Raw genomic sequence first — 13578 nt, 5'->3', positions numbered from 1 at the left:
TTGCATTTTAATAAATAAAGACATCATCATCATCATCATCATCATCATCAGTGCTGACCTCCTCAGAGTTTATCAGAGTTTGTGTCCCATCGTCGAGGGTTTTCAGCACTGTGGTCCAACTCAGATTCAGAGCTCTGGCCACAGGCAGATCCTCCTCACTGCAGTCTGGCACACCTGTCACATACAAGTGCACCATGAACATGCAAAAAAAACCAACCAAAAACATGAAGACAAAAATGGACATAAAAGGATGCACATGACTGAGTAAAAACCCTCCCTGTGGTGATGTTAAGCATGCTGTGATGAAACTAACAATCCCTTGGGTCCCACCTCCACTCTGTGACAAATACTCACTGAAGGTTTCACATTGACAATGGTGCATAGTACAAACACACAGTGAATGCTGACTATTTAAAATGTTAGTAATACTGGGGCAGGCCCTTTTCAATAGGAATTGTTTCAAGCTGTTTTCTGACTCCATGAAGAGGTCAGTTATTTTTACTGCTCGTATATTGTGTTCGTAGTATCGGCTCAAAGATGCCAGCTACACAGATACCCACCGAGCACAGTGTCCAGATAGCCATCAAATGCCTCCTTGTGTGAGATGACCAGGGGAACCTCGTGGCCGGTGAACAGGTTGTGAGCCGTGACCTCTGTCAGGGAGTCTGAAGAGTAAAGGGGCGGGAGGAGTAAGAGAGGCAGCGCTGCTTCCCCTGGTAGCTTATTATCAGCAACCATTCACTGCTCAGACTTCTTCAAGGGAATCCCAATTAACACATACTCGGTCCTCTGCAGCTTCTACAACCATACCTCGACAGTATGGTGGTTAAAAAAAACATATTTACACAGTCACATGTGATGTGGAATATATAAGAAGACAAGTACAGTACACATATTTAATGATGTGTCTAAAAACATGCAAGTCCTCTTCATATAAGGGCTGATGTTTCACCATCGAATCGCTGCTTTTAATTCCACATAATGTGCAAAATAAATCACAGCCTTCACCAGTATGAGCCGTCTTATGCTGCATCTAAATGTGTGTATTTAAAAAAATTTTAAAAAACAGCTGCTTTCCAAACCTGACAAGAAGGCAAACATGCCATGTGGAAGTGTGCTCACCTCTGCCTGGCTGAAAGGCTTTCTGCAGGGCAGAGCGCACGGTGCTGTTCCCATGCAGCAGTCTGTGGGAGGGCAGGATGGCCAGGTAAGCGACTCCGAACACAGTCTCCGGGGAGGAGCTGTAGGCTGACAGGGTCTGCCCCGTCTCCTCCCCGTTCACCTGGGAGATAAGAGAAGAAGTACGTGGGGAACCTCTCACCTCCACAGCAGCACTGGAGCTGAGATAATGAGAAGGACCTGCTGGCTTTCCTATTACAGTTTCGTGTCTGCACAAAAATGACTAAAGCATTTCACTGCTGAAACAATCCAATCATCAGTCACATTTTCATAATTGGCTTTACTTATTATATCGAGTACTAATCTCAAATATTTGCATCTTAAAATCAAAGAGACTTTCCTTTACACTGTTAAATGATTATTGTTTTTTTATGAGATTAAAAATTCAAGATAATTGAAGGATTTCTACCTTGTGAAAGGAGTATGTAATAATTGAATTGATTTTAATGAACAAATGATTAACAAATAAACTAGTAAATGGTCATTGAATCTTGGGACTCGGACGTGTATGCAATATGTGCCGTATGTAACTCTTTGGCTCATAATAGGACTATGATGTACAGTTTAATGTAATAATAATTCAAAGACAGACACACTTATTTGTAGGAGGTTCTAATTAATAATTAGAACAGATCATGTCGAAGACATACTAATACAAACCTCAGCCCACTGGGGATACTTCAGAAAAGAGGTCCTGTGACATTGTGTGATGATGTAAATGATGTAAAGTGATTTAACACCCCCCGGTTTTGACTTAAACCATAAAAACACAAACAGACACTAAGGTAGCCTGACCCTCTTTCTCCAGAAATACAAAGACTTTTAAATTTAGTGACAGATTATTTTGAAAGGTATAATAATAGTAGTCACAGAGGGACCTCAGTGGTGTTTTTGCTGCCGCTCAGTTTGAAACAACAGGGCACGTGAAGAACTGTAAATATAGCTCTCAGAGAAGTCAATAGAAACTAATCTGTGACATCGTCTGTTTGGGTAAATTGCCACTTGCAGATGGATGAACCCATTGAAAGTGAATAATGGAGCGAGGATTTCTACGTGATACATGATTCTTAACAGAAATATGTAAGTAAACAGAGGCGTCAAAGAATCTGTAGTAAAGCCAGCAATCAGCGCTCGGGGTGAAAGAGATGAGAAACGGAGGCAGGGACGAGAGGGAGCAACGGGGGAAACACTCGGTGGAAGAGGGCCAAACGACTGAAAGAAAGCAAGAATGATGCATGATTAAAAAGTGAGCGGGGGAGAAGTGAGCTGAGACTCACCTTGAGTTTGAAATCAAAGTAGCAGCCGGTGCACTCTCCAATCCAGTTCGCCTGCATGGCTTTGACCCCGTACCACTCTGGAAGGTCCTCCAGGGCGTCCAGGAGAGGCTGCAGGAGGGAGAAACAAACACAGACACAAGTTTACCGCCGCGTATAAGTTCGGAAAGAGCTAATTTTTCCACTTCACTGTGGAAAGTATGTGTCTGTTTAGGATAATGCATTTTGCTCCAGCTCAGTGTGGCCTCTTTCAAAGCACAGCCAATTTATTTTGACAAAGCAGCAGAGCCGACCAGGTCACATTATGCAGACAAAGACGGAGTTTCAGAAATTCTGACCTCCGCGTACCCTACTTCCTTTAATATCACAAAGCAATCGCCTATACAATGTGCATATTCCCTCTCTTTTCCTCCTCCCCCCCCCCCCCCCCCCCCCCCCCCCACACACACACACGCAGGGTTGTTCCACGTGATTATAGGGAGCTATGCATATCAATGAGGCTCGGGCCAAGAAGTCACAGCTGGTTTGAGGCCGGAGATGTTATAATTCTCTATTTCCTTTTTAGTTTGTCACAATCTATTATCCACAATCCCCCTCACGGCTGCTGCTTCAGCATGCAGTACCTCATCACGGAGTTATCAATACAAACATGAACACTGGCCACAATCATCACTAGCATGACTGCAGAGCGTGTCAGTTATGGTTTTGTTCCAGAGTGGGAGAAAAAGAGATCGAAATCCCAATTAATCTGTGTCAGCATGACTGAGAGACTCTGAGGAGACGCAGCAAAAACAAACTGGCGATGAAGAAAATGCGAACACTGGAGAAGTTCAGACAGATAACTGATGATGGCTTTAAAATGAGAGGTAGTAAACGTTTTTACTTTCCTGGGCTACAAAATATAGTTTGGCACACAGAGGCAGGAGTAACTGAAATATGTACAGCAAGGACAGGAGTCTCCATGGCAACTAAGAAAAGCTTGCAAGAAAAAGCATGGTATAGCAATAACTAAGGACTGGTGAAGGACTGGTGTGTGTGTGTGTGTGTGTGTGTGTGTGTGTGTGTGTGTGTGTGTGTGTGTGTGTGTGTGAAAGAGAGAGAGAGAGAGAGAGAGAGAGAGAGAGAGAGAGAGAGAGAGAGAGAGAGAGAGAGCGAGACGTCAAGTACACTTCTGACCAAAAAAATATTACTCAATGCACTGGCAACATTTCTGGAAGTTATGCACATATTTGAGCAATACCATAAGAGAACAATAAGCCACGCTCTCAGTTTGTGAATCATTCAGATGTCAGTGTGGTGCAAAAGGCAGGCAGCTTTTGTCGGAGTGAAACAAGAGTGATTATGCATGAAACTAAGAACTCTGCGACTGCCACGTGATAATTTAACTGCCTGCACGCTCCACATCAATAAAACCCATCTTAGTAATAATGCAGTCGTTGTACAGTGTGGAACAACTTGACAGCTAAACTGAATAAATATTGTCTGAGGTTAATGTTCTCTGATGGACGTGTACCGGCGAGGCAGACAAAACACACATGCAGGGAAATCACAGTCCAATTACATCCCTTTTTATTTGGCACACTTTGCTTTGACACGGTCCTCCTTTCTCTCCATCTGTCTTTCTCACTTCTTTCCCTTAACACCTCCCTCCCTTCCTTCCTTCCCTCCTTCTCACTTCTCCGCTCGTCAGGGAAAATTAGAAATGCAAGAACACATTGTCACAGTGGGCAGCTTCCACCTCCACTCACACCTCTGACATGGACAAATATGGGCGAAACTAAGTGACGCCTGTGGAACAAATTATTTTTTCTTTTAATCAAAATGATAAAACTGGCAAAAGAATCGAACGAACCCCTTCAAGGACAAATTGGTGTTTTTGCAACTTTAAGGCCACTTATTAGAAATCCCATGTGGTTTGCATTATGGCCAACCATTTGTCAAAGCAAAAAAGTATTTTTTTTTAATTACATCACACCTCCCAGGCATTGGTTTCTATTTTATTTCAATGTGATATTAAACACCACTCATAGAAACATGCTTTTACATTCTTTAGCTTGCTTTGCTTGTCCTTTTCAAGGCCTCATTTTGTCTCACTATTTTGATGGAAAAAAGAAATGACAGAGTAATATTATGTAATATAATCAATTCAAGTCCTATTTAAAGCAGAAATGTCAGTCATTATTTGTTTTTAGCTCTTCACATTTAATAATTTGCTGCTTTTCTGTTCCATATCTTTGTAATCTGACTATCTTTGGGTTTTGGACTGTTGGTCAGACACAACGAGACATTTGAAGATGCCACCTTGAGCTGATATTTTGATGAGCCTTTTTCTGCAAGTTTGTAGACCAATCAACAATAACAATGAACAGATTAACTGATCATGAAAATAGTCCTTAGTTGTTGCCCTACAAACGAGGAATATATTAACCATGTTTTTCCCAATTAATTTGAACTCAACTGTAAATGATGGTGTGGTGGGCCTGGAAGGGGCTTAATTAGCCCCAGCTGAATCAAATCCCTGATTGTCCCTCCCTAACCCAGATAAAAACCCAAGCAGGTGACCAGACGAGGGACAGAGGACGGCGTAGCAGGGTGGCTGCTAGACACACAAAGACACAGAAATTGTGGAGTATTTTTGGGTTGTTTGTATTAGGTGGAATAAACACCTTGGAAACCTTACGTCGGCTGACTGTTGTCGTTCGTGCTGGAAAGAACCCCCTGGTGATGGCGAGATGCTTGTCACAGATGGATTTCTGTTTGTTGCCTGTAATTCAAAGATCTGCTCGAACTCTCCTCCTCGATAGACACGTTGTCTGCAGTGTTAGTAAACGCACACACCTACATGCCTAACAATGCACATGTATTTCCTGCATGTAAAATGCATGAACAGTCTTTGGCTGACTCATTTCATGTCTAAAGGGGCTAATTTCACCCTGCAGCAGGCCTCTTCCCCCCCCCTGTGCTGAAAGGTGGAAGCTGCTCATCAGCCGGCCAGGCCACCTGGAGGCATTACCCCTGAGCCTGCTGGTCTCTTTTTCTTTCATAGAGAGACATCAGGCTACAAATGACAGTCTCCAGGGGTCTGATTGCAGAAGCAGAGAGGCAGGGCTGCAGCTGCTGCGACTGAAGTGTCAGCCATGATTGTTATCAGAGGGATCAGCTGCTCATTTTTGCCCCCGTGAAGCTGCTGGCCAGCCATTCAGCCACTTGTCATACATACACACACACACACACACACATACATATATATAATGGCAGTCATACCTTGGCATAGTTTGTCGTCTTGATGAACCATTGTGTGAGTAGCTTCTGTTCCACCAGAGCGCCAGACCTCCAGGAGCGCCCGTTTTCATCCACCTGCTCATCAGCCAGCACCGTCTGATCAACAGGGTCCCAGTTCACCACAGCCTGGATGACACACACATATTAGCACACAAATGCAGACAAACACTCGCGCAGAAAAATTTAAAAGCAGCGCTCGGGAAGAAGCTTGGATTTAATCGACAGACCAAAGGCTTATTTTAAAGTCGTGCCATTTCATTACACATATTCAAAAGACTTCTATCAGGGTCTTTTCTTTTCAATTCATTCATTTTCTTCAAACAGTGACGGGTGAGCTGCCTCAATCATTTCTCTAGCTGTTAGGAACCTCAAACGTAAGTCAATCATATTATTCTCTTCAAAAGAAACCGGGATAGGCTTTAGTGTAAAGGCCATTCCTACCTCTTTCTGGTACGCCAGTCCTGCTTCAAAGAGCTTGATGAACAGATACTGCGTCCACCTGTAATAGTCTGGCAGACAAGTGGTCACTTCCTGTCAGAAAAAGGTGCAGTCAGGTCAGCAGTGTAAAGAGTCAAGTCACACACACTCAAAAAAAAGAGCAAACCAAACCTGAGAGCTGCCAAACTCTCTGGTTGATGCTCAATTCTTCATCAGTTCTTGCTCACCCGGTCCCAGTTGAAGCAAAGCCCGAGGCTGTCCAGCTGCTCTCGCATGGACTGAATGTTACTGAGGGGGGAGAAAGAACAACAAAGTTGGGGGTACATTTAAACAAGGGCTACTTATAATAACAGATATGTTACTTCTCTGACCTTTTCGTCCACTCCTCTGGGTCGAGGCCTCTCTCAATGGCTGCATTCTCAGCTGGAAGTCCAAAAGCATCCCAACCCATCGGATTCAACACCTGTGGACGCAGTTTGTGGCTCTGTATTAGCGGTCATTAGTGAATCAACAATTATTTAGTTGTTGTTTTATCATACAAAAAAAGAGCAAACAGTCTCTGTTTCAGCTTTGTGAAGATTTGCTGTATTTCTCAGTTTTTTTTTTTATTGTGGCAATTTATAATTTATTTAGTGCAATTTTGAGTCTCCAAGTTCTGGCAAGTTGCGACGGGCATTTATTGCTATTTTTTGACATTTATAGACTAAACATAGCCTGTTTAAAATAATGATAATATGATTTCTTATATGTGACAAGATGATTTATGCAAACAGTAACACTAAAAGACAAAATATGTCATTGTAGGAGAAAATTTATTCAGTGAAACATTGTTTGGTCGCCTAAAATGCAGCACACAAAGATCTGTATATGAAAATGTGCTGTTCCCTGCTGAGATTTCAACTCCATCACGCATTGTGTTTAATGTATGCAGACTAACAGCTGTTATATAATGCAAAAGCAAGCAGAAAGAAAGGTTAAACTTAGAATGGCAGACGAGGATGTGACAGCTTTGTATTAGCCCGCATGCTGCTTATTAAGTTGTTTTATACACACTTTCCAAAACACCACCGTCACTTTCTTTCTATACCCCAGTTCTCCCTCTACCCCCCCCCCACACACACACACTTTGTGCCAACATCTATTTTGTTGCCCCCACCTCCAAAATACACCGTCCTTGACAAACACTTGACAGTGCACCGCTCTCACTCATGTCTTTAGCTCATGTGCTGTGTTTTTCTGCTCACCGAAAGAAAACGAGATGAAAGCACAGGAGTAGAAGGCGTGAGCAAAGTAGAGGAGAAGCAGATTGACAAGGAGTCGAGGACTGGAGAGGATCATTGTACGGACTCTAACGGGTCTGATGTTTCAGACGAATTGGTATCCTTGGTAACTGCATGGGCCTCATTTGTAAAGCCGAGTGCAGGATGGTAGCAGGCTGAGAGCTCAGCGCAGCATACCACTGTGACTGCTCAGTAGGAATACAGGCACACTGCGAGCGAGGAACCCATCTCAGACAGCCTATGTAAATAAGAAAGCAGAAGAAGAAAAACATGCAGCCCATTCGGATGGATGTGCTACTGTTTATTCAGTATACTTAAAGTGAGACAGTATTCATGAGACGCTGACACGGAGACCGGCTCCGACGGACAGGCTGCGTTAGTGAGCAATAAGTTTAGAGAGAGCGGCCAAGGCAAACGATCTGTCCGCTGGTAATAGCTCCACTTATCCTTGTGTCCACACAAAGTGTGAAGCCCGGCCCGACTCTTTACTAACCTGTTATCACGGAGTCGGTACATTTCAGAGCATGAAGTGACAGGAGGCGGTGAAAGATGGACGTGGGAGTCAGTGTAGAATGATTTTATGACAATCTGTCCACTGTCAATGTGAAACAAATCAGTGCCAACCACAGACAGATACATGCATCCACAGCTCACTGGATGACAAGGAGGACAGAAGAGCTGGAAGCCTCTCTGTTATATGCAAGTGTCCACCCACACAGCTCCAGCTAGAAACTGTCCATCTGTGGCAGCTTTGAAATGCAACTTCAGAAACTGACAGTTTCCCTAATCACACGAACTAATTTCATTGTTTCAGAATGACTAAATAACCTTGTTATTTAAGTGCAGCAGCAACTGCAGAGCAGAAGCTCTAATGGTATTTATCCAGCCAGACAGTTTTGATTCAGATAAAAAGTTTGATATTTTTTATTCCATTTCATGCTGACAGTTTGATGAGAATGTTGGTAATAATGTTGTCATGTCATTAAATTCAAGTTTAAATGAAAGCATCAAAGAAAGTTTAGAGACATTGTTTCACATGTCAGGAAACGGAAAGCTTATTTGCTGGATGAAAAAAAATGTATACCACATCTTAGCTTAGCCTCAGATCAAAGGTAACACAATCTAGCAACATGCACCTATTCATCTCACATATAAACATATTAATTCTCATTAACTACAAAATTCATTAAAAAGCTCTGGTTTCGCAAAGGATTATGTACTAGAATAGGCCGATCATAGGGAGGTGAGCTGTTTTCCCCGATTTCAGTCTTTATGCTAAGCTAAGCTAACATCCCTTTGCACAAGCTTCATACTTATAGTATAGTACAGACATGACAGTGGTATCGGTATCGTCAGAACAAAACAAATTCTTAAGTTATCAAATTTTAAAAAGAAAAAAAACAATGGAGATAAACAGGATTTTATTCGTCATTTTCAGAACATTGAAACATTAATCAAGATTTCGTGCACAGTATTTTGATATGACGAAGAACGAATTGGGGTTTTAAAAAAATGTGTTCGTCACACATGAAATACCCCCTAAAGCCCAGAAAATCTACATCGGCAGAGAGTAACTCTCTTAATTAACTGTGAGCATAAAGCAGAACAGTGTTCACTTTCTGACAGATGCTGAGACTCCTCGGCAGGAAGTGGTTAGCAGTCATGTGAAACCAGGTTTTTGTTCAGGGAGAACGCAGACAGTGGAAGAGGGGATTCTCTCTGCAGATGGGAGAAGATACACACCATCTACTGTAAAATCCACCAGGATCAGAAAACACAGAGGAGGGGAGACGATTGTTACACACTAACATTTTGTCTGGGTAAAGACAGAGATGGCTTGTACTCGTGCTCACCTCTCATTGCGTGATCTTTTACTCGTCGTTTGTTTCTTTGCTGTCGATTTTTGTTTGAGAAGCTGCATAAAGACGCTTTCCTCGTACACCTTGTACCTTGAAAACAAAGAGTTTTCTTCTGTTGTGCGAACAGAGACTAAGCACAAGGCTGAGATGTTTGTGTCACTGCAGGCGCACAGTCCGCCTGACAGACACTGGTCACGGCTTCATCACCAGAAGCCGTTTAGGGGAATCAAACTGAGCGCTGAACATCGATTGTGCCGCTTTGATCTGAAACCTAGTCGAGTCAATAACTCACTGAGTAGCTGAGATCAAGAGTTTGTATTTTACTTTATTCACACCTAATTTCAACCATAAAGACAGGCCTCATAGAGAAGATCAGAATTACCACGGCAGGTTTGAACCCCTCTATTGTCTCAAGTTCTCAGCTTATAAGAAAGACGACAACACTTTCTTACTTTTGGGCCGACTTTGTTTCTGTGGTCCAAGGTGTCATAAAAATATCTCAACTCAAAGAGGATCAGGGAATCGTTCAAACCGAGTACAACTACAGAAATAACAGTTGTTTGTTTCTACAACATGAAACTACAACCTGTTTTATAATTAGGTCATTGTATGAAAGAGATCGAGCTCTTAATATACTGGTATATAATGATCACATATTTGAATCAGCCCCTCTCTAAAACAGTTTGAAATAAAACAGATTTTTTTTTTTTTTTTTTTAAAGAGAGAAAGATGATTAGATCTTATTTAGCTGTCACTAATAAATTGGCAGGTGAGTGTAGAGTTCAAATGAGCAGTGTATTTAGTCTGAAGGAAGCAGGCGTGCAGCCATACAATAGAAACTTCAGTACATGTATAAAACAAAATTATAATTACATGCTCTCAGCGTGAAATAAACTTTGGCCATCTAATTGAAAGAAAGTGGGGCAAGAAGGTATTGTTATGCTACTAATTATATTAATGCGGACATTATTACCGCGTAAGCACAACTCCTGTTAATAGCTATGAAGCATCACAGTTCAGACATGGAGTGTAAACAGAGAGTCCAGCTGCGCAAACACAGCTGATTTTAATTGTATTATTAATAAACTGTTGTATAAACAACGGCGATGTGGAGCAGAAGTAAACAGAAGAGATCAGGGTCACAGTGCACTGAGTGGTACAGTGTGAAAGGGGCCATCGTACTGTCAATACTGTTATTATGTTTGGTATCAAATAAGGGGTGCTCCATTAAGTCTAAATAAAAGACTGACTCGTTGGTCCTGTTTACCAGCAAAATTATCAATAACAGTCAAATCAAATTTATAACATATAACCCGGAGAGGAAAGTGGATTGTCCACCAGTAATGGCCGTTCGCTACAGTAAATTTGCACCCCAAAAGTACTTTTAAGGTTGACACATTCTTGGTAGATTTGTGTTTTGGAAGAAGAGTCAGTTTACTATACGTCAGAAAAGAGACAGAGATAGTAGAGCCTTGTGGTGAGGGGAAGATAACAAAGAATAACCCAAACACAGGCATATAGTTAAAGGTAAAGGCTTTGAGTCATAATCGGATCATTTTTAAGAGACGCTTATTTGAAAAATCTCCATGGATTGTACTCATTGCATCAGTCGTTATCTATACGAGAGCTGCTGATTTGATTTTGAGTCATCGCACAGGAAACATTCAGTTTCTTTTTGGTTTTAAGCTAAAGCAGTAAATAGACTTGAAAGAAGCCTGTCACCTTGAGTCTCTGTTCTCATGTCAGGGTGACATTAGTATCATGATGTTCGGTAGCGAAGTGCTGTGAGGTTGAACTCAAGGGTTTTTCTAAATGTTTTTGCAGCAGTGGTAGAGTTTCTGTGCATTTTTTTTTTATCACTGCCGGTTGGTTTAAGGCTACTGCAATAGTTTCAAAATCAACCCGAGGTCTATACGTAGGATGCAACGACTGGAAAAGATTCTCTATCAAAACAGGCCAGACCCACAAATTTACACACTACCTTTTTTTTCTGGAAACACCAGGCGGCAGCTGGAGGGAGGCGAGGAGTGGATCTGACTGAGAACTCCCACCATGCCCATCCACCGATAACGGAAACCTGACTGCACCCCAGGCCTGTCGATCAAACCAGGCATATCCCCAAACATTATGTCTATCAATGAACATATCTAATATTTAATTAACTATGGAATCGTTTTTAGAAGGAACAGAACGCAGATCAAAATGAGCATATGTAGTGAATGACACTATAATCTATAATGAAATGTATTGACTTTTTGAATGGAAGTGTATTGGAGCCAGAGGTTTTCTTTAAAGACAGCCTCAAGTGGCCGTCAGTGGTATTGCCCTTTAAGGCACTTCTAAGACTCTTTGAGTCTACTCCTTTTTTATATACACAGTCTATGGCTGAAACATTAGCAGCTAAATGGGTTCCAGTCACTGCTGCTGGGAGTGCAGAGTGGGCTGACCTGGCTTGTTTTCGGGAGGAGAGAAGGAAAAGTAAAAACACATCTACTAAAAGCAGACATACCTGATGGCCTCTCATTCTCTGGAAGTGAGCAATGGTGTCACCGATGGTATACACTCGCACGTGGCCCATATGCAGCCGGCCCGATGGGTATGGAAACATGGAGAGGACATAAAACTTCTTCCGGTTGGAAATCTGGGGAAAAACAAGAGAGTATTATGATAATGTACACTGTTGTAAGAAAACCTCAGGACACGTGAAAAAAGATCATAAAGCTTTAGACCACAATAAAAGAATGAAGTTCACAGTTTCCTCCATTACCAGTCTCATTGTGTGCCCGATATGCTTTCAACAGCAGTGAACGCCACCTCAAAAATGTCACATTGTACATAATAATGACAACAAATGCAAACCACACCCTTCCTTGAGTTGGAGCAGCTGACTGGAGGTGGCGGTGATGCAGCCTCTCCTCTCCATCCTCTCCTCTGCTCTCTGTGTTGGCGTTTACCCGCAGACAGCGGAGAGGGCAGTTGGAGACGAGCTGAAGGTAAAGATGACGCGACGAATTGCATTTTGTCCCTCGTGACATATGTACATACTCGTGAATGCAATATCACAAGAACACGTTAAGGGGCTTTCTTAAAATTTGGCACAAACATGTACTTGTCCCAAAGACGAACAGCTTAGATTTTGCCGGTCAAAGATCACCGTCACCTCACATCAGTTACATTTTTCTGAATGCAATGCCACAGTAAGGAGAAATTGTGTCACTCATCTTTTGTGTCCACCAATAAACTACTGCGCTGTTGGGTAACTTTGAAGCGTCCACATTTTTGAATTTGTAACTCCTTTGCAGCAGCCTGCATATTTGATGCGTCGGCAAATGTCAATTAGCTTTATTGGTAAATGATCTGCACTTATATAGCGCTTTATCACCTTAGCGATCTGAAGGCACTTTACTGTTTGTCATCCATTCACACACTCCCAGTGCTCACCTGCCATTAGGTGCAACTGAATAGTACCGAGTAGTTTGAAGTTATTTCACTGGCACGTTTGCACGAATACAGGTTCTGGTATCTTTTTTTTTTTACAAGTGCACAACAGCACCGCTGCTGGAAAAAAGCCATGAGGAGAAACACTGAGTCTGGCTCCTGAATGATTCTTGAGTGGGGAAGAAAAAAAAAAAAAAAAGCCGCATTAAGCCAATGAGGTCATGACAGGAAGAATAATCCATCACACAAGGAGCGAGCTCGCTGACTGACTTCTGGCTCTATCAGCATCTGATTATAGTATCATAATCTAAATGGTGGCAGCGCAGATTATAGATGCTTTACGGTCACAACACTGTTACCACGGCAACACAGTAAGTGCCTGTTACTCCCAACTATACATGATTACAGGAAACTTGAGTCATGAATTTTTCAATAAATTAATTAGGACCAGGGTCCTGTCATAAATGCACTTAATCACTGTCAGCCGGTCCCAGACAGCCGCACGGTCAGACCATTAGGATATATAATCAGCCAGTAATAGCGGAGAGGATCATTTGGAAGGATGCTTAACAACCTATTAATCAATTAATATTAAAGATTTGTCAGATAGATTTGTCCAGATAGATGGATGCAGTCTCACTACAGATTTAAAAATATGTATTTTTTTTTTTTAATTTTAGAGCAATACAATTTTCATCAAATCATTAACGACAACAAAAACATCCGTTTTTATAAACGTAAGCTTGTTTTAATGCAGAGTTATACAAAACAAGCAAAATGGCCAACTGACATTAGAACATGGAATAATTGTTAAGAAATTGGTTTCTG

General features: G+C 41.9%; 1 protein-coding gene across 1 annotated transcript in view; it reads right to left on the bottom strand.

Moving 5' to 3' along the window:
• lars2 (leucyl-tRNA synthetase 2, mitochondrial) overlaps window positions 1-13578 on the bottom strand; it is a 35350-nt gene that overhangs the window by 15818 nt on the left and 5954 nt on the right. The window contains exons 3-11 of the mRNA XM_069143150.1: window positions 11822-11953; window positions 6545-6636; window positions 6401-6461; window positions 6177-6266; window positions 5718-5861; window positions 2457-2564; window positions 1123-1282; window positions 561-665; window positions 59-174 (exon numbers count right to left, since the gene is read on the bottom strand). Coding sequence (XP_068999251.1) covers window positions 59-174; window positions 561-665; window positions 1123-1282; window positions 2457-2564; window positions 5718-5861; window positions 6177-6266; window positions 6401-6461; window positions 6545-6636; window positions 11822-11953 — 1008 coding nt within the window. The remainder of the gene's footprint in view (window positions 1-58; window positions 175-560; window positions 666-1122; window positions 1283-2456; window positions 2565-5717; window positions 5862-6176; window positions 6267-6400; window positions 6462-6544; window positions 6637-11821; window positions 11954-13578) is intronic.

The sequence above is a fragment of the Embiotoca jacksoni genome, unplaced genomic scaffold, assembly GCF_022577435.1.
Source record: "Embiotoca jacksoni isolate LCO1_2020_lvr unplaced genomic scaffold, fEmbJac1.0.p SCAF_11, whole genome shotgun sequence".
Classification (NCBI taxonomy): Eukaryota; Metazoa; Chordata; class Actinopteri; family Embiotocidae; genus Embiotoca; species Embiotoca jacksoni.
This window is presented reverse-complemented; position numbering and strand designations above follow the sequence as displayed.